Source organism: Anolis sagrei, chromosome 1, assembly GCF_037176765.1.
Source record: "Anolis sagrei isolate rAnoSag1 chromosome 1, rAnoSag1.mat, whole genome shotgun sequence".
NCBI lineage: Eukaryota > Metazoa > Chordata > Lepidosauria > Squamata > Dactyloidae > Anolis > Anolis sagrei.
In genome coordinates this window covers 167,795,179-167,817,257 of record NC_090021.1, presented here as the reverse complement: position 1 = coordinate 167,817,257, position 22,079 = coordinate 167,795,179, and the positions used below count along the sequence as shown (strand labels likewise).

Sequence of the window (22,079 nt, the reverse complement as noted above, 5' to 3'; positions counted from 1 at the left end):
ACACTCACCTGATACTCCATTTCGTAGCTAGAGAGAAGGATCCGCCCTTCTCTCCACTCTTCCCCTTGATCCTCCCTGATGATCCACAAGGCCTTGTTCTCATGTGTGGCTTCTCGTCGCACCTGCAGCATGGTCCCACTCCCACCAGAGACCTGGTACCGGAAGATCATGCAGACGGCGCTCCTGGGCAAGAAGACGGCAGGGCTGACAAGGCGGGCGTGTTGCCCTTCTCTCCTGGCACTGCTCTGCAATCTCAGATAAGTCTTGCCATCTAACAAAAGAAAAGCAACATCTCGAATCAAGGCTTGTAATGGAAGTAGCAGCTTGCTTTTATCAACTAAGCCCAACTAGGGACTTCATCACATAGGGCTACACAAGTGCCCTAGGACTCTTATTTATTTATTTATTTACTTACTTACTTACTTTATTTATATACCGCTTTTCTCAGCCCTCAGGTGACTCAAAGCGGTGAACAACATCAGTAGAAAACATCACGAGACAAGTATAGGGCAATTAAAAACAATTGTAACATAAATCATTAAACATCCGTATAACAATCATTAGCGCCTCTACAGTAAAATCAGAATCCAGTCTCATCATCCATTATTCCGTATCCCTATGTTCAATTACACTGTTTAATCAAATGCTTGTTCGAAAAGCCAGGTCTTCACTTTCCTCCGAAACACCAGCAGGGAGGGGGCCGATATGATATCTGCAGGCAGGGCGTTCCACAGCCGAGGGGCCACCACTGAGAAAGCCTTGTTTCTCATCCCCGCCAAGCGCGCCTGTGATGCAAGCAAGACAGAGAGCAGGGCCTCCCCAGATGATCATAGTGTCCTAGCCAGTTCATAGGAGGAGATGCGTTTGGAGAGGTAAGTAGGGCCAGAACCGTTTAGGGCTTTATAGGCTAATGCCAGCACTTTGAATTGTGCCCGGTAGCAAACTGGCAGCCAGTGGAGCTGGCGCAACAGAGGAGTAGTATGCTCCCTGAGTGCCGCTCCTGTTAGCAACCTGGCTGCCGAACGCTGGACCATTTGAAGCTTCCGAGCAGTCTTCAAAGGCAACCCCATGTAGAGAGCGTTGCAGTAGTCTATACGGGATGTAACCAGAGCGTCTTGCAGCATCTATGGAGCCCCATGATACCAATTACATGACACTCACTTCCGGTGGGGCTCTATAGATGAACTGTGCTGCAAACATCCTAGGACACTCCACCCAGAGCACAGGAGGCTTCTTGTGTTCTGTAGACAGCAATAGGGTCAGCATCGGGGGAAGCCACATGGTGACGATTCCCCATGTATGATAGGGAAGCATTGCTGTGGATCAATGGAATTGCCCCATTCCCCCACGGATTCGCCATGAAGGCTGGCAAATCCCACCGTTGCCCCTCATCAATGTGATGAGGTCCTAAGATTGTAGACCACAAGAGCTTCATGATTACTGTTCCTATGCTGATTGCAATGCTTTACTCATTTCACAGATTGGGTGGTTCTGTACTGTGAGGAAACACTGGACAAACATGATTTCCTAATGAAGGAGAATGGTCCTGCCCTCATCCTGTTAAAAGCAGTGTCTCTTTGCAGTTAATCCCAGGAAGGGACCAAATCAAGACACACATTTCAGGAAAGGCAGCAGCCATTTCAGAGAAGAATCTGTGAAAAATAAAGGAATTTTCTCCCTGTAAATGCCCCCATACTCTTTCATATTATATTAATTTGGCAACTAGGTTCAGTCTGCTCAGTTAACATGAAATTACAGCCCAATAATATATTTTAAGTGCTTTGACTGAATGTGCTAAATAGATTTTTTGCTTAATTTTTAATAATGTTTGTATTATGTATTTGTTTTATCTATATTTCAATGTATTGTGAAACACCCCAGGCCCCACATGGAGAAGAAGGGAGGTATTAATAATGTGCTTGGATATTATATGAATGAATGAATGAATCCCATCTTGACTATTGTTTCAACTCCAACATTTCATTTTTTCTTTGGAATGTTTAAAAAATGTATCTGATTATGTACATTTTAATCTATTCCCCAATATTCATTTATTCAAGTCCTCTCTGCAACTTTGCACATGCCTAATATTTCACAATCCTTTACGTAAGCATCTAGAAAAGTATCTATCTTTGTCCAGATTTTGCAAACCACAGCAAAGTCAGTAGTGTATAAAAAGGAGCATATATTATTAAACACAGCTTATAAAAATAACAGGACTAAGCCTCAAAATGCAAAGAATGAACCACTTGTCATTGGAGGAGGAACCTGATATAATGTATACTCAACTGGTGCCCAAAGAGATTTCTACTGCAATGGAATAAAACAGCCAAAACACTTGACCATACTATCAAACGAACTACAAAATAATTAAGATTGGCGGGTCAGAAAGAAACAACCTGAGCTTGGAAAAGGGGGTGGGAATTGGATTACAGCTCCCAGAATTCTTCAGTTCGCATCTGGAAATTGTAGTCCAAAATTATATTTTTTTCCAATCTGTGGACCTGCGTTCTTCCTAACAAGGAATCCCCAGCTCCATAATATCTTCAAATTTCTGTCTGATCCAACATAAAGAGGTTGGGAAGTGCTTATATTCCATGCCTTTAAATAGTTGCATAAAAGAATCCATTTTAGCAGTGGAAATATACCATGCAGAGTTCAGACATTCTGAAAATTCCTTCTTCTGAATAACTATTTAAAGTACAAAAAACCTATCCAATTTTACATCACATTCTCCTTCCTATCCAGATTAATACTGTGCGGCTTTCAGCTCCAAGAGTGGCTTTTCTACAGCCATCGCTGGGGAATGGATCGTTCATCTTGCAATTTAGTACTGCAGGCTTCTAACCCTTTTCTCTGACCACAGTGCCACTTGAAGGTTTCTTTTAGCTTCCTGCAGAAGAAAAATTAGCAGCCTGATGACAATGAGAGTCCTCCCCAATCTAGGTGCCCTTGCAGGGTCTGACCACAGAAACCCAGGTCCTTCAAGGTTGCCTGTACATTGGCCTATACAAGGAATAACATGCTCACTTTTGAAAGAATAAAGCTCCTATATCTTTAAGTAGGGTTCCCACAATGAATCTGTCTTAGGATCTTTAGCTTTAACCTTAAACACACCTTGGAGCTGAATAATGTACTATAAAGCTCTGCAAAGCAAGATGAAGAGAGTGGTGCATAAGACTGGCCAGCTTTGTGAGTATTGCCATTGTATTGTCGAAGGCTTTCATGGCCGGAATCACTGGGTTGTTGTAGGTTTTTTCGGGCTATATGCACAACAACAGAGAGGAAACAAACAAGGACATCTAATCACCTCTCAACAAAAGTTTGCTCTAGGCAATGTCAGGCCATTATATGCTAATCAAGGTGGTCAGTTGAAACATTCACACCTAGCTCCAGCAGACAAGAGTCCTTTGTCTCACCCTGGTCATTCCACAGATATATAAACCCTTTTTCCTAGTTCCAACAGACCTCACTACCTCTGAGGATGCTTGCCATAGATGCAGGTGAAATGTCAGGAGAGAATGCCTCTAGACCATGGCCATATAGCCCAAAAAAACCTACAACAACCCAGTATTGCCATTGTCATCAGGTTGTCAACAGAAGTGTTCTATTGCTGTGCATCCAGCAAAAAGAATAAAGCTGGATATTTCTGCATACTCCTTTCCCTGTGCTCTCCACCATTTTGGGATGGGATGCTGCACTGAAGGTTGAACTTTCAAAGATGAGGGAGGACCGGTACCTTTATTCCACTTCATGGAGTTTTACTGCAGCTCCTCCTACTACACAGAATCATAAAATTCGAAAGAGACTTAGATCCGTCAAGGATCAAAGTTATGGGAGCTCCATCCCAGAACTGGTCTGGCAACCCTTTCTTTAACACAATGCAACATCTTTCAAATTCCTCTCAAGGCAGGAAATCCCTCATTATCTGAGTGTGGACTCAGATAACCCAGTTCAAAGTAGATATTATGGGATTTTCCACCTTTATATTTGGAATTATACGGATGTGGAAGGGCCCTCAGTCAGTCTCCACGGAGACACAAGGCCCTTTATGTACCAAAGAAGGGAGAGGCATTCTTGACTCCACATGTGACAAGGTATTTGTTGAATTTAAAATGTCCCTCTTCACCTGATCATACACTTAAAGTTAGGTTTACCAGCATGCTAGCAAAACCTTTGTATGGTTAATTTTGGCATCCGAGCCCTCCATACACACCCTCCTCAAAGGTTATCAGTTTTATTTTTCAGATCAGATTTTTGCAGTTATAAGCAGAGTAGAAGAAAAATCTCACAGAGTGGAAATGATTTAAATGTTTCTCACTATCTGATGGCCTGGAAATGAATACAATGGGCCCATGGTATCTGCTGGTGTTTGGATCCATGGACACCAAAATCTGTGGATACTCAAATCCCATTATATATGATAATGTAGTAAAATGGTAAGATCAACATTTGCTTTTTGCAATTTGTTTTGAATATTGTAAAGTTGTGGACAGTAAAATCTATGGGTGCAGAATCTGTGGATACAGAGCCAACAGCAAAAGTACATGCACAATCTTATGCATATTTATCCAAGAGAAAGCCCCACTAATCACAGAGAGGTGAAATACTCAGAGATATGTCTCTAAGTAAATATGAATGCAGTCTGTTTGCAAAAAGCATCAGTGTTGGATTACGTTGCTGCTGCTGCGGAAGCCTTTAAGTCATTTCCAACTCATAATGACACAACGGTTTTATCGGCCAGATTTCTCTATAGCAGATTTTTTCAAACCATGCTTCTCCAGATGTTTGGACTTCAACTTCCACAATTCTCAACAACTGGGATTTCAAGGAGCCGAAGTTCAAAACACCTGGAGGATCACAGTTTGAGGAAACACTTCTCTAGAGGCTCTTTGCCATTGTGGAAGGATGTGACTTGTCCAAACTCACCCAGTGGCTTCCCATGGCCAAGTGAGGATTTGAACCCTGCTCTCATTGCATCCATCACTCAAATTATTACACCATGCTGATTTAGAAAATATCAGTGTTCTAAGACAATATTCCCACTGCCCAACCTTGATATTGGCCAAACAAGTCCAATGATTCATTTGAGAATAACTGCAATGAGGATCTCTGCGCTATGTGGTACACAGAAGCTAATATGGAGAGACTAATCACAGGAAGAGGAGTGCGCGTTGGTCAGATAGAAAGACAGTGTATTCCATTGACTGAGACAGATCAGTACGGAGGACGTCTATTTCACCAGCAGCCATAAGCAGAGAAGTCTGCTGATTAAGACACCGAAAAGCTTAAGGCAAAAGATTGACATAATTAGGACAAGTGAAAGTGCTGTAATCGGTGAGGAAAAATTGACTCTGTAATCATGACATTATTGGAGGTGGGGTGGGGGTGGGGGGAAGACTCATATTTATTCGCTCGTAAAATTGCTTGTTTTATGAATCAGCAGCTGATCCTCACTACCATCTGCACCACCCTGACACTTGTCAAAATCACAGGTTCTTCTTAGGACTCGGAAGATAACTCTATATGCATGGCGGCAGGAATCTTTCTTTTCTTTCTTTCTACTTTCCACTCCCTATCCCACTCTATCACACCACCAGGTAGTAAATACTTTGCAATCAGAGCTTAGCTGACAATCTAGTTGATGATAAGCAAAGCAGAATGGTGCTCATCATTTTTCTCTTTCTTCTTCCCCATAATTCACATTGTAGATGATTAGCTCTTGAGCACAAACAGTAGGATGAAGTTGTTGCTATCAGTGGTTGAAGCAAAGGTTTTTCAAACACATGAAGCAGAGATATTCAGGTCCAAATGGGAGTGGGGTTATATTTTTGGGTGAATACAAAGCTCTGCCCCTGAGCTCATTATGGATATCTTGCTATTTCTCCATCTGTTGACCGCCCCCCCCCCCCGAAAAATGCTGAGTGTTTGGCCCATTCTATTTTGGTCTGTTGTGTTGCCTCTTTTCTGAATCATAAAATTCTGCCAACCACTAAACAAGACAATTACCATACTTCCTTTTTATAGTATTGCTCTGAGATACTGAAAGAAGCATATTTAGTTGGTAAAATGTAGAGATATTAAATGTACAGTGCATCCCCCATAACCATATAACATTATAATCCATGTCAATGGTTTCACTTATATAGGGAAAGTGGTATCTCTAGGCGTTTACTAGGTTCTCCGGATGACTGTATGGTATACTTCCCCTAGAAATGACCATACACCTACCCTGGATAACCTAGAGAATTGCTAAAGAGGATGTGTCTCTAATTTCTAAGTCTTCTAAGGCAAGTTGTCATGTATCATGTTCTGCAGTTGATGGTGGTTGGTGGTGGTAGGCCTAGCAGTTGGTGATAGAAGGATTAATGTAAGTCTTAGTTCTAAAGGGTTGAGTAATCTGTAAGTAAGAGTTCATGGGTGAAAGCAATTAAGGGTGGAGGTATTGAAGAGATAGGTTGCAGCTGGATGTTTCTGAATACAAGGCTTTGGGACTGATTTTTGGGAGAAAAGTATTTGTTTTATCTTGGTGGTAGATGCTGCTGATTTTCCTCCAGGTTTGTGGATTTTTGGTGTCCCGACCTGTTTCCTGAACCTTTGGAATCCTGGAACCTTGAATCTTTGGACTGGCTTTTGATTACGGTAGACTCTTGATCCCTGGAGTTTGGTTATTGAACTCTCGGCGTTTGACCACTGGACCGGACCTTTTGACTACAGCGTTATCTTGAACCTGCAACAGTGTTTGCTTTTTTAGTTTTATATTCTGTGGCTGAGTGCAATCTTTATGTTTTATATTTTGGACTATTAAAACAGCCAGAGAGTAAGTGCTGTTTTAATTAAACTGCTTGATGCAAACTGGGTATTTGTTTGGTTCATCTTGACCTGAATAAGGCAGAGCCCTGGCATCGTGACACAACTCAATGGTACTCTAAAACTGGATGCCAGGTTATTTCATTGTGTTTGGTTGTATCCACAGCTTCAGGTAAGTGCAGTCTGACCAGGAATGTATTTCCTGTGAATATGGGGTCTTGCTGTAGTTTGAAGGGAAACAATCACTATTCTGTAGCTAAGCTTTGAGGGAGAACTACTGCTCAAGAGACATCCTACAAAGCCTTCTAAACAGAAGGAAGACATATACCTGAGATTCCTCCAATGTGCTACAGAAAGAATTCTGAAGCCTTCATATCATTAACTTGCTTTTTTATAAGAATGTTGTGAGCAGACTACTGTTGTGAATGGACTCAAATGCAGTGGGATTGCTAGTGTTTGATTTTATTAGAATGAAGGAGGAGGATAGGAGAATTGAGAAGTGTGTCCAATTTACTAAAGAGAAAAAGGTATCCACATTCTCTATAATTTAGTTATTTGCATCTAAATTTTATATACATGTATACATCACCCTTTAACCAAACACCTAGGGTGGTATACAAACATGAGATAAAATACACAAATAATTCAGCCCCTTAGGCAATGGGGAAATTATCAGAACATCTATTATCACTTTCAGTTGTCAGCTCAAGTCATTTAAAAAGGTCTGGTTGTAAACCTAGTGCCAGGACTGTACCTCTCCTGATTGCAGGTGACATTCACATAATCGAATGTGCCTCTGCACAAATGACACACACACCACACACAGAGAGAATAAAGAAGGAGAAAGTGGTTTAAACCTATCCTTTCTGTTCACCAGCATTAAACATGAGAATTAAACATTTTAAATGAATATATTTATGGAGGAGTGCCTAATTCTAAATTGCCAATTTAATCTGTACAATACAGTACAGAGATGTCCTAACACATTAAGAATGAGGCCAAACTCTTTGCATTGCCCAAATTGCTATTACAATTATAAATCTTTTCCAATTATTGACCTTCCCGTACCTTACATGCATTGGACACAATCCAGTACAAAATTAGGTGTGCTTAAGCCTAATTGAAATCAATTGGATTAAGTGCACCCAACTCTGTGTTGGATTGGGGCCATTGACTCATGAACTATCCTTTACTGCAGAGGAAAATAATTATGCTCTGCTTTAAACCTTGGAAGGTCTGGACTTCAACTCAATGCCATTACTATGCAGGATTTTTGAAAAAAAATCCTCATACTTAAAAGAACTGACATAAGCTATAAAGCAATGGCCAGAATCCAAGAAGTGGCAACTATGACCTTCACTTTACCATTTTTAAATATTTGAAAACTGCTGTTTTATCTTCCTTCTTTTCATTTCCCAAGCCTCAAACTACTTGGCTCCTTTCAAGGCATCCTTTATAGCTACAGCTTGATTTCTAAATGCTATGGCATCTCTGACAACGCACCAGTATTTATTTTCTTCTGCACTCAGTGACTCATAAAATTCATCCAAGTATCCAATACATAGTCCACTCCAGATACATTCAACATGGTAGATTTTAACAAGACAGACTTGAAGTCCATTATAGGAGGGGTAGTGATAACGCATCACCCTATGGCTAGAAACTGGATCAAGTAAATTACACTATGTCACACGATTTTTGTTCCTGAGTTATAAATGTCATTTCCTACTTGGGTTTATCATTAAAAATATGGGGAAAGTTTAATAAACTGCAAAAACTTTGTTTTGGTGGGACATCCTGCAGCACATTTGCACCTCACTACCTCTGAGGATGTTTGCCATAGATGCAGGTGAAATGTCAGGAGAGAATGCCTCTAGACCATGGCCATATAGCCCGAAAAAACCTACAACAATCCAGTGATTCTGGCCATGAAAGCCTTCGACAACACATTTTGCTATAATTTTTCAAAGAATATTTCATCAAGTCTCAATCAATCCAACATAATTTTGGCAGTCACAAAAACGAAATTCCTGGAGCATAACAACTACTTTCCAAGTAAGTACCACACAGTTAAACAGAAAACAACACTTGAAACTAGGTACAGAATTTCTTTCAAATTTTATTACATAGTGTTATTTGTCTATATCTCTCTCTTCAATACTAGGTCTAAACATCTATCATGAATGAACTGATTCTCCATACGATGTACCTGCTCCAATAAACTGGAAAGCTCATGGTGGCTGTTTGACTCAAACCCCTTTTCATAATTCCCAGACTTCAAAAGTGATTGACATTGAAACTGATGAGAACTCGGTTTGAAGAAGTAGATTTTCAAAGACAAAATTGCTCTTAGGCACTTATCTTCCATTGAAATTAATAGGTGTCAAGCATTTGAGTGTCACTCTAGCATTAGAAATTCTACATCTACACAACTACTATCGTAATATAGCCCTCTTCATTAAAAACAAGTAGTCAAAGTGTCACTGGAGTTAGAGGAGCTGCATCAAGAGAATCAAAGCGAATTTTGTCCAGACACTCCACCACTCAATTGTCTTCCCTGCCAATAGGACCAATAAGAGAGAGCTATTAGGGACAATCCAAGCAGCTCTGTAGCAACGGACTTGAAGGATATTTCACATCCCAGTGTGTGCGCTATGGAAAAGGATAAGCAAAAATCGTCTCTTCCATCCTTCCAACAGGATTCTCCAATGAGTCACATCATGCATCGGATCAAATGGATACACCATTTGCGTAAATCTCAGTTGGGCACTTGCCTACTGTGTTGTAGGAAAGCTAGATGGCACTTACCAACTAGACACAACTTTGGCCTTTCTGTAACATTCAAATATTGAATGTTAGCACATGCAATGGTTTATGTGCATGGAGTCCAAACCAAATGGAGTCCAAACCGCCTGCGCATTTTCTAGATCAGTGGTTCTCAACCTGGAGTCCCCAGATGTTTTTGGCCTTCAGCTCCCAGAAATCCTAACAGCTGATCAACTGGCTGAGATTTCTGGGAGTTGTAGGCAAATAACGTCTGGGGACCCCAGGTTGAGAACCACTGATCTAGATTATGGAATTAACAATGTGCATTGGGGGCCTCCAAATGTCATACTTCTTGACTATAACAATTTGCGTGGCTCTCTTTGTGTACAAGTGGGCTATTTTGTTGTATGTATCTCCTATGATTCCACCAGCAGCCAAGCTCCCTCACTTCCTAGGCACAACTGCACTACCTACCTTCTCTGTATTCAGACAAATATGTCCATTTCATAACAACTTATGTAGATTTTAATAAAATATAACACAAAAAAAGATCCCTCCATACAAAGAACTAGCAAACAAAGGGTGTGTGATCTTGATCATTCCATGTACTATCCACAAAGTGGGTGTTTTGTTTTTAGAGGACAGTGACTGGGCAAACCAACTATTCAAAAAAGAATAATAATAATAATAATAATAATAATCCTTTGTTTGTACCCCGCTACCATCTCCCGAAGGATTCAGTGCGGCTTACAAGAGGCCGAGCCCAAATGCAACAATTAAAACAGCAACAACAACACAATAACTCAAAAAACAAAGCAATAACATTAAACAACACCCAATGACGCAATTAAAAACAATGGTCGGGCCAAGTGTAATAATTAAAATTAAAATTAAAAGTGCTGGGCATGACAAGGTAGGGTGTTTGGGCATGCAGATATCCTGGATCTCTGATAAAGTGCGTTGGGACATAATGCTAGGAGTTTCCTTATTCTGGAAAGGCACACTGGAACAACCACATTTTTAAGCTCTTCCTAAAGATTGCTAGTGACAGGGCCTGCCTGATGTCCTTAGGGTTCCAGAGTCAAGGGGCAACCACCGAGAAAGCCTTATCCCTCGTCCCCACCATTCGCGCTTGCGATGCCGGTGGGATCGTAAGCAGGGCCTCTCCAGATGAACGAAGAGATTGTGTGGGTTCGTACATAGAGATGCGGTCACGCAGGTCGGTGGGTCCTAAACCGTTTAGGGCTTTGTAGGTAAGCACCTACAAGGCATACCCTAAATCCATGACTGAGGGAGTAAAGGAGGGATGAGGATGACACTTCAGAAATGGCTGTGAAAACTATGAAAATTCTAGGAAGCCTTGCCTTCCATGCTGAAAGTTATTGATCAACATGACATCCGACTATCCACTGCTCCAGGTCAAAGAAGCTTAACCAGCACTGACCATGAGGCCCAACATTGCTCATGTAGAAATGTGTTTTCTAAAAGGTTGACTCAAAATGGTTTTGAGGGTAATGCACTTTCTCCTTCTCATCATCTAAAGTGAGGTAACGTCTTATCTTGTACTTATTTTCCAACAGGTTTTACACTGCAGAGTCCCTCGGAGACAAAGGCATCCCTCCTGGGGTAAGCATGAGCTAAGGAAGCAAAAAAGAACAATTTGTGCCCTCTGAGTGAAAGTGGTGAGGAGATAGAATCAATAAGCAACGGTTCCTCCATTCGAGTGGCTTTTTATGATACATTAAGAATAGATGTGAACAGATAAAAATACAAGAAGAAACCAAACAACAATCATACAGTTATCTTGAAGACAAAATTGCTTTGCTAGCAAGTCCATCCAGACACCAATTTCAAAATGCTGTATGTGTTCTAAAACTATTAAGTGTATCTGCTCACATCTTTGTTCCTCATCTTCCTATAGTTGTTGTTTTCAGGCTTCAAAACAGAGATACTGCCTTTGATTCAAAAGGAATTAGTCGAGCAAAACTAAGCTTTCTGGATGTTCTATAAGGTGCTTAGCATTACTTCTTTGACTCTCAATATTAACACAGATGACATCAAATACACAGGTACATATATTTGTTTTAAATCCAAAGTATTTCAGATAAGCCCTTGGCTGAAATCTTGTCGCTGTTTTTATATACCCTTCAAGTGATTTCCAGGTTATGGGGACCCTAGGGAGAACATATCAAAGTATTTTCTTGGCAAGATTTGTTTAGAGAGGTTTTGCATTTGCCTCTGTTAAAGGCTGAGAAACTGTGATTCGCCCAAAATCACCCAGTGGGTTTCCATGGCTGAGCACTGATTTGAACCTTGGTCTCCAGAATCCAATGTTCAAACCATGACACCTTACTGGCTTCTCTTACTTAAATCATCTGTTTAACCATTGCTGTAATTTCTCCAGTGGTGTAGGGCGCAGACACCCCGTGATGATGCGGCATGTTTCATTAAGAGCCACATCTACTGTTTTAGCGTGGTGAGATGTGTTCCACACTGGGCATGCATACTCAGCAGCAGAGTAGCATAACGCAAGGGCAGATGTCTTCACTGTGTCTGCACCCAACACCACTGGAGAAATTACACTGTTTAGCCGGCACTGCACCACCTGACATCCGCCGGGAAGTAGCAACCAATAGTGAAAGGACCAAGGCAGTGACATCTCCAGCCCACCCCCTGTTTGGATATCAGCCAGCACATCAATGACTTAAATCAAGAAATAGTTTTCTAAGATCTACAGAGACACTCGCTGGAACACATCAGCAAGCGACAGTCCAAAAGTGGCAGGCTCAAACTCAGAACCTCAATCAATGGCTGATACCAAATGAGAGACTCCCTCCTGGGCACACAGAAAACTGGGCGACTTGGAAGGCGCTGAACAGACTGCACTCTGGCACCACGAGATGCAGAGCCAACCTTAAGAAATGGGGCTACAAAGTGGAATCCACGACATGCGAGTGTGGAGATGAGCAAACTACAGACCACCTGCTGCAATGCAACCTGAGCCCTGCCACATGCACAATGGAGGACCTCCTTGCGGCAACACCAGAGGCACTCCAAGTGGCCAGCTACTGGTCAGAGGACACTTAATCAACTACCAAGCTTGCAAACTTTGTGTTTTGTTTGTCTATTTGTTTGTTTAAAAATGCAGTGCAACTGTCTGGTCTGCCCCCGACACGATAAATAAATACCATTGCTGTAAAATACATTCCAGTGCCATTCTGTAAGATCTGGAACAGGACAATTTGCATTTGCATATTAATAACTTACTATTTGCTATACTGTCAAGTAACTTTCTCTCTATGTGAATTCAGACAAAACATCACAGGCAGAATGTTCCTATCAGCACCAACAATACTTTTCAGTTGGTTAGTTCAAACATGCTGCTATTAGCCAACAAGAGGATGTACACCCAATGTGTGAACCCTGAGTGGGGAAAGGAGAAGATTGTTGTTTGTTTTTTGTCTAGCAGTGATCTCAAAGTATATATTGTTGGCAGGAGGCTTTTCCAGTTTCAAGGAAGACTACCACATTTCTTTGAGAAAATTGCCAATTTAGTCTTCAATGAGTTCTTTTTTTCCAATTAAATTTTTATTAAACGTAAAAGAAAGCAAAAAAAAAAGTTTTACATGTAAAGTGGTGGAACAATGTGTCTTCAGTGAGTTCTTGACTGATAAGAACTTCTCTCCTTGTTCTCCAACAGCTTATTAAGGGACTTTGTCCAAGACCCTTTGAGTGTGCAAGTCAACAATGTTGGAGGTTGGGTACAAAAATCCCCCCTTCACCTCACTACCTCTGAGGATGCTTGCCATAGATGCAGGCGAGACGTCAGGAGAGAATGCCTTTGGACCATGGCCATATAGCCCGAAAAAATCTACAACAACCCAGTGATTCTGGCCATGAAAGCCTTCGACAATACAATCCCCCCTTTTCCTGCAAGTACAGTAGAGTTACGGGGTGGCAAGCAAGTTTCTGTGTTCAGTCTGTTAACCAGGAATAAGGTTAGAACACCTTTTCTGGTCACATAGGAGAGGAGCTTGAACTCTACCTTCCTCCCATTGTATTTTTCTTTATTTTATTTCATAGAGTCATAGAATCATTGAGTTGGAAGAAATTACAAAGATCCAACCTCCTACCATGCAGGAACACAGAATTTATTAAGCAATGTTTAATTTGCTTTGATAGTGTTGTAGTCTTGGCATCCCATGCCAAATTCCACGTCAAAGCTCAAAGCGGTTAACCCTTCACCTGAACTCCAATACTCCATCCTCACAACAATCAGCTGAGAGAAGGAAAAAGGCATTCTGGCTGTTTGAAATTATGGAGACATCTGATACAGAGAGAATAAAAGAACAAAGTACCTACAGGGGGTAGTTTGGCCATGGCCACTATGACCAGCCCAAATGCAGATGGAAAATCAGGAAGAGAACATTCATGTTTGTCACTAAGCAAGGAAGGGGTGAACTGTTCTTCTGTTTATTTTACTTTGTACACAAACTTGCCGTATAGCAACTCATGTCACCTCACACCTGATTGTGGATATGATTCAGTGTGCATCAAGGTTTTTCACTTGTGTACTACAAATATGCATTCACTAGACGAGCAACAGACTGTATTCACTCCTCTGTGATTTTAATTCTGAATTAGTGGGTGGCTCTAATGCCTGGGAGGAAAGTCTTATGACTAAATAAACAAGGCAGCTTGCCTCCGCCAAGTCATTCCAGTCATCCTCATTTTTGTTGTTGTTGCCATCAATGGAGGGACAGCAAAAGAACTGAGTAACCTCAAGGAGAGGCAGAAAGTACAACACACACACAGACAGGCGCGCGCACAACTCTGAGTTGTTTGAAGCAAAGGATTTTTGCAGAAACATCTGATTAATATCCTCAGGATAAGAAGTCTGTATTATTCTCCTTCCTGTCACTTTGATTTTAAGAAGTATCTGGCAAAAAGACTACAGATAAAGCTGCTTCTGCACAATATCAGGTACTCAAAATATGGTTTCCCCAAGGGCTGAGGGCACCCCACTTCCAGTGTTTTTGTTTGCTGCTGCTACTGCTTTGCATGAAGATTTATAAGGGTATCTGGATTCCACTGAGCAAGAGCAGCAGGCATGTTTTGCTAAGCGATGCTCAGCAAGTAGTGGCATAATATAAACACCTTGGTAAATCATGGCCTGATCTTCCCAAACAGCCATCTGGAAAACTAGACAAATCACCTGGCTAACAGGAAAAGGTTTTCGCACTTAGCATTAAGTATCTGTCTCTCGCTTTCCTGCCAGTAGGTGTCCTGGGAAAATATAGTTTAACACAGTGGGAACTGGGAATCCCACAGATTACAAGCTAGTGGAGCAGCTTATATATTTGTACAACACGTTGTGTAAACCGCTATCCCTCTGGCAAAATCCAGTTCCCAAAGAAGATGGTTTCAGAAGCTCAGGTGGGTATGTTTCCAACAAAACACATCATGTAACAACCAGAGCAACTAATCACCAATCTCAGCCATGGTTCTCCACAGGACACCAGTTATTTTGCAGGTGATCCATCCAAGACAATTCAGACCCAGTATTTCTGTTTCTCCCCATTGCTTCTTCAGGGCAGCATAATTTAATTGCAGGATTAGTAGAAAGACCATTTCATGAGTTAGCTCGCAAAAGAAAAATAAGGGCCAGATTCATGCCTCATTTTAAAGAAGAGAATATGATCCATACCCTGGAAGTCTTCATATCCAACTGTTGCCTATAGAGATTTGCCCTCAGATGTTTTTCTTATGACTGCTTTATCCTGTTCAGCACTGACAAATCAAAACTGGCCTGCCTTTAGCACCTTTGCTTTTGTGAGGAAAAAGAAATGGAAGCTTTTGATAGCTGTGGCTCTAGTCTACGACTAGACCAAAGCTTTCAACTCAAGTTTTTAACAGTGATTTGAAACTTTGGTTTCTTGAATCTTCAGCTCCCACAATCCCTAACCTAAGTGGACAGTAGTAGTAATGCTGGCTGAGGATTCCAGGAGTTGTATTCCCAATCCAAAGTCTGCTTTGGAAGCCACTTTCATGTGCAAGCATAAAAAATGCTTCTGAGCTTCTGCTGCCCATTTTGGGAGCACATGAGAATCCTGCTGGTGTGGGACACAGAATCACTCTGTTAAATGTATTTTATTGCTAATGCAAAGTGTGTGTCTCTGTGTGTCCATGTGTGTCCATCTCTCTCTCTCTCTCTCTCTGATATATATATATATATATATATATATATATATATATATATATATACATACATACACACACACACATATACATATGTATACACACACGGACACACATACATATCTATATCTATAAATTTGAAAGGGGCGTTAAACTGAGCAGCAAAACTCAAAAACCTCCCAACGGAAATTAACCAAAATTCCCATGCACCTACCACAACCCACAAGGTACAAACAAATTGAATCAAAGTAAAAAACAATACAACAGCACACTCACAAAACGACAAAACAGCTGATCATGCGCAATGGCACCCAGCCGCAACTTCCCTGGCGCGCACACATGGCCTGCCGGCCAACGCTCCCTCCGCACAAGCCACGCCCCCATCCTCCATGCTCCTTCACTCCTCCCCCCGCCGCGCACACACACACAACCCAACACTCCTTCACTCCCCCCCCCCTGCTGCACACACACACCTCCAAGAACCTCTGGCGGGAATCCCAAGAGGAGGAGGAAGGAGAAAGCCGAAGAGGGAGCGCAGTCAAACTCTTACCTAAGGAAGGGAGAGGTCAGTGAGGGAGCCAGGGAGGGAGGAAAAAAATAGAGGGGCGTATGAGCCAGAAAAAAGGAAGGAAGAGAGGAGAAAGGAGGAAGTAAGGCCAGGCAGAGACGAGAGAAGGAGGAACGCGAGAAAGAGGGAAGGAGAGAGAGAGAGGGAGAGGGAAGAGAGAAAGGGGGAACACGAGAGAGAGATAGAAAGAGGGGAAAGGAGGGAGTGTGTAAGAGAGTGAGAAAGAGGGAGGGAGAGAAAGAGAAGGATGGAGTGAAAAAGAGAAGGGGGGAAGGAGGGACGCGAGAGAGAGAGAGAGGGGGGGGAAAGGAAGGAGTGTGTGAGAGAGAAAGAGGGAAAGAGAGCGAGAGAAGGAAGGAAGAGAGAAGAAAGGAGGAAGTGAGGCCAGGCAGAGACTTCAAAACTCTTACTATAGGCCACAGCAATGCGTGGCAGGGTACAGCTAGTATAACTATATATCTATAAATGCTCTGTGCATAATGAGTACCTTAAAAACAAAAGAACCAATGAACGAAATCACACCAAATTTGGCAACAAAATGTCTCACAACACAAGAAGTGACCATCTAGAGATCACCGTGGACTCAAACAATGATGGATCTGGACCAAACTTGGCACAAGCACTCAATATGCTCAAATATGAACACAGATGGAGTTTGGGGGAAATAGACCTTGACATTTGGGAGTTGTAGTCACTGGGATTCACAGTTCATCTACAATCAAAGAGCATTCAGAACCTCACGAACAACAGAATCGGGGCAAACTTCCCACACAGAACCCCCATGACCAGAAAATATTTAAGGCCATCCAATCCAACTCCCTTCATCAGGGCAAGAAAACGTAATCAAAGTCCTCCTGACAAAGAGCCATCCAGCCATAGATATAGATAGATAAATAGATAGATCGATATGATCCACACACAGAGATATAGTATCATAGATTTGAAAGGGACCCTTAAAGAAGGACAATGATATCTTGCATGTTCCAGGGTGGGCAAACCAGACACTCACCACATCAACACTGGCAAAGAAACAGCAAGACATACTTTTTACCCACAAGTATAAAGAAATTACATATATTAGAAACCAACACTTTCTCATTACTTTATTTTCCAGATCAACAGACTGGGCCACAGCAATGCATGGCAGGGGACAGCTAGTGTGTGTGTGTATTCTTGCTAGAGAAAAAGGTTACTAAGGATGCAGCGTGCATCACTGAAAAAGGATTTGGTTCACCGCAATCTCCCATTTCTCTACAGGCAACCAATGTATTCTACAATTCTGTCTGGTTGTAAAGATCTGACATAAACAGATATTTAAGATAGCCTGAGGCCATGCTTTTGAAAACTATTTAGTCTGCCTCCCCCTCCTTCTCCTTATTCTATTACTACTATTACTTATTTGTATTATTCTTATTATTTATTATTCCCTGCATTGGATTACAATCCAAAGTGACTTACAATTTAAAATGCAATGCAATTAAAATAGTATGCTTCTTCTTCAGTGGTAGCCTTGTCTGAGTAAAAAGAGAAATCAATCTAAAATAAATGCAATATTTATACCAGGTGGGCATCTTGTCTCATAGGAAAAGCCTACTCAATTTGATTACCTGTTAATTTACTTGCCAAGTCATCACCATTTTATTTTCTAAATAAAAATCCATCTATCAGCCAAATCAATGAAGACTTACAACGCTGCAAGCCTGCACAAAGTCAAGCTTTTAATCGAATTTAGGGGAGCCGGCAAGATGATCTGCCCCATCGCTTCAATCGCTTTTAATCAAGCTTGATTTTTCTGAACAGTACAGTGACTGCAGTCCCTGCTAAGTTTATCTGGAGTGCTTTTGTTGTATACTAGTGATTCTCTCCAATAATAAGGCTAACAGCCTTTTCTGTGTAATGTTTACATGAAAAGCAGGAAACTACTAAGTATTGTATGTATTTTTGATACACATGCACAATTCAAATACATGCATGTCCAAATTTAGCTTTCATATTATTTTCTCCTTCCCAACCTGGAACACACACCAGAAAGGTTTACACCAGGGGTCTTCAAACTTTGTAAACAGAGGGCCAGGTCACAGTCCCTCAAACTGTTGGAGGGCCGGATTATAATTTGAAAAAAGCATGAATGAATTCCTTCGCACACTGCACATATCGTATTTGTAGTGCAAAAAACACTTAAAAACAATACAATAATTAAAATGAAGAACAATTTTAACAAATATAAACTTATTAGTATTTCAATGGGAAGTGTGGGCCTGCTTCTAGCTGATGAGATAGAATTGTTCTTGTTGTGTGCTTTCAAGTCGTTTCAAACTTAGGTTGACCCTGAGTGAGGGTTGGGTAAATGACCTTGGAGGCCCGTATCTGGCCCTCAGGCCTTAGTTTGAGGATCCCTGGTTTACACTGTCTTGTTGCATATGAAGCTATGAGACCACTGAATGATGTCCCATTTATTATTGTTAGTTCAAATCAGTGGTCGCCATGGCCAGAGGCGGCCTTAGGTAATTTTCAATGGTAAGCAAACAGTATTTTGCCCCCCACCAATCACTGATATATATTTTCTGTTCGCCATGGGAGTTCTGTGTGCCATATTTGGTTCAATTCCATCATTGGTGGAGTTCAGAATGCTCTTTGATTGTAGGTGAACTATACATCCCAGTAACTACAACTCGCATATTTCAAGGTATATTTTCCCCCAAGAGCGCCTCAAGAGCACACCTGGGCAAAATCAACTATACTGCATAATGCTTACTTTGCGTAATGGGTTGAGCCGCTCTTGGCTATGATATACCCAAGGCATACACAACAAGTTTCTTTCCCAGAGACAGAGGAACTGTAGAAATCCCCTTCCACCCAAGAGTTATTGCTATTATTATTGGTAGTAGTAGCAGCAGCAACAATAGTAGTAGTGTAGCAAACCCTCCTCATTTTCTGGGGGCTAGGGGCACAGGGACCTCCACAAAATGGAATAAACCACTAATTTAAATGCCTACTATTTTATTAACCTGAGAGAATTCCTCTCTAGAAATTTCTAGGTCCCTCCAGTGTCAAGTTCCCCAGAGTTGTACTAAACAACCTAGAGATTCCTGGAGAAAACGTATTAATCAAACCCACAAATAATCAAATCTACAAATGTTACACCTGCAAATGTGGAAGACTGATATTATTATTATCATCATCTTCATCACCACCACTAGCTATTGGTACAAATGTCAATCTGAAGAAGCTATTAGTTCAACAAGATACATTTCCAGATAAAAGTGCAGAGGCTTGCAGCCTAAGCCTGGTTTGATTATGTGTTGCAGGAAGCTCTTTCACTGCAGCTAACGGAGGGATCTATTTGTCTATGGAAAGCATGTGAAAGTCCATAGGGAAAAATGTTTGCAATCCCTCCTTGTGGTTTGAGGACGGAAGGATACATGTTCCATTGCCTTAGATAACAGCTGGAGTCCTTGTATATGTGTGTATGTGTGTGTGTGTCTGCGAATGACCTGCCGAGCTCCACTTTCCTGGACTGGGGTCCCTGATTTTGTAACCGGAGCCTTCAGGGGGATGGCATGGAGATAATCTGTGAAGCCGAGGTACAAGGAACATGGAGCTAAAAAAGGAAACATGAAGCTGCCTGAAAGACTATCTTGGAAAAAATGTAATGAAAGTGGCACGTGTCTCGAGGAGTCATCCCCAATGTCAAAAGGGAGAGGTGAAATGGTGTGGATGGACACCCACACATGAAATGACAAGCAAGAAGGAAACTGCTTGCTTTTTCATGCAGGCTTTATAAGTCAAACACCTTTCAGGTGTATTGCCGAAGGCTTTCATGGCCGGAATCACTAAGTTCTTGTGGGTCTTTTCGGGCTATATGGCCATGTTCTAGAGGCATTTCTCCTGATGTTTCGCCTGCATCTATGGCAAGCATCCTCAGAGGTGAGGTCTGTTTGGTAACTGGGAAAAGGGTTTATATATCTGTGGAATGACCAGGGTGAGACAAAGGACTTTTGTCAGTTGGGCTAGGTGTGAATATTTCAACTGACCACCTTGATTAGCATACAATGGGCTGAAATCGCTACATAAATACTTCTTTTATTTAAACATTTGGTAAGAATATGATCTTCCCTTTTATTCCATTCGTTTTGTATAGCTATCCTAAGACGGCAGAGAACTACTCGGGCACCTCTTGAGAAGCAAACCATCTGCTTCTATGGAAGTATCGTCCTTGTAGCCAAAGGCCTTTTACATTTAACAGAGGGACCCTTCAGTCCTTTGGAGACACAGGATCTGCCCAGGTCACAGTGTGAAAACAATTCCCCTTCTTCACCCAATGGCTTTCTGGTGAAGAAGAGAATGGGGTGAAGCTGGGGCTGCAGTAAGCAGGATTTATTTTTCTGCCTTCTTTCTTGCCTGGGGCCTGATGCTGACTTTAAGGCATTGGAAGAGGGGAGATGGCTGCAAAATTATGAGGCGGGGGGAAGGGTATGTGTGTGTGATTTGGACAATATCACCATTCTTCCTCCATTCAGCATATGACAGAGGGTCTGTCTTAAAGATGGAGGGAGACCCACTGCCTGAAAAGAGAATCCAACGGAACGAGCAAACAGTTGCAATGAGAAAATAAAGCATTTTGACCCTCATTCCTTATAGAAGTTCAGCAGTACCTGGGTGTTTCATGTCCTCCCAAATATAAGGATTATATTTGAAAATATGGCTAAAACAGGGTGCCTCAAACTTTTTTAAACAGAGGGCCAAGCCACAGTCCCTCAAACTGCTGGAGGGCTGGATTATAATCTGAAAAAAAAACATGAATGAATTCCTATGCACACTGCACTTATCTTATTTGTAGTGTAAAAACACTTTAAAACAATACAATAATTAAAATGAACAACAATTTTAACAAATATAAACTTATTAGTATTTCAATGGGAAGTGTGGGTCTGCTTTTAGCTGATGAGGTAGGATTGTTGTTGTTTTTGTTGTTGTGTGCTTTCAAATTGTTTCAGACTTAGATTGACCCTGAGCGAGGGCCGGGTAAATGAACTTGGAGGGCTGTATCCGGCCCCCAGGTCTTAGTTTGAGGACTCCTGGGCTAAAACATTTCAAATTTCGGAACTGCTCTTGTAAGCATGGTGTTGGGTACCACAATTTCTGGAGACCCTGTAGTTTAGACGCTACCACAAGTGAGAGCTTACAGACCTGTTGGAGGTGTAACAGAAGGAGTTTCAAGGTCAGTGCAAGAATTTTCAAGTTAGTGTGAAATAGTACTGTAACAATAGCAGGTTAGTCTTACAACAGGGATTGTACCAGAATCAAAGCTTCCTATGGCAAGGTAACTCTAGACTATATATTTTGGAATGTCTAACTGTCATACCTTGAAGTGACTGGATTGACAGGGAGCTCTGGCGTGGGCTGGTCCATGAGGTCACAAAGAGTCGGAAATGATTGAACGAATGAAAAACAACAACAATTGTCATACCAGCTCACCACTATCAGATTATGTGGTTTCATGTCCTTAGAACCCATTCTTTCAGGCAAGTGCATGGGGAATCACAATGGGATAGGAGAATAGAAACTCCAGGCCAATTGCCTCTGTACTCTGTGCTGTGTCATCACAGCATGCTGTATAAGAAAAGTTGCCAAACCCTCATTTGCTTATAAAGGTTCTCAATTTACTCTTTGATCTAAGGAGTTCATTCAACAAGTCAGTGGTACAACGGTTCATCAAGCTGGAGATGCCAGGAAT

General features: G+C 41.6%; 1 protein-coding gene across 3 annotated transcripts in view; it reads right to left on the bottom strand.

Annotated features, from left to right (window-relative positions):
- The window catches only part of NRP2 (neuropilin 2), a 386,206-nt gene that overhangs the window by 86,230 nt on the left and 277,897 nt on the right, over positions 1–22,079 (bottom strand). For all 3 annotated transcript variants that reach the window (XM_060782906.2, XM_060782908.2, XM_060782914.2), the window contains one exon: positions 9–271. In XM_060782906.2, the coding sequence (XP_060638889.2) occupies positions 9–271 (263 nt within the window). The remainder of the gene's footprint in view (positions 1–8; positions 272–22,079) is intronic.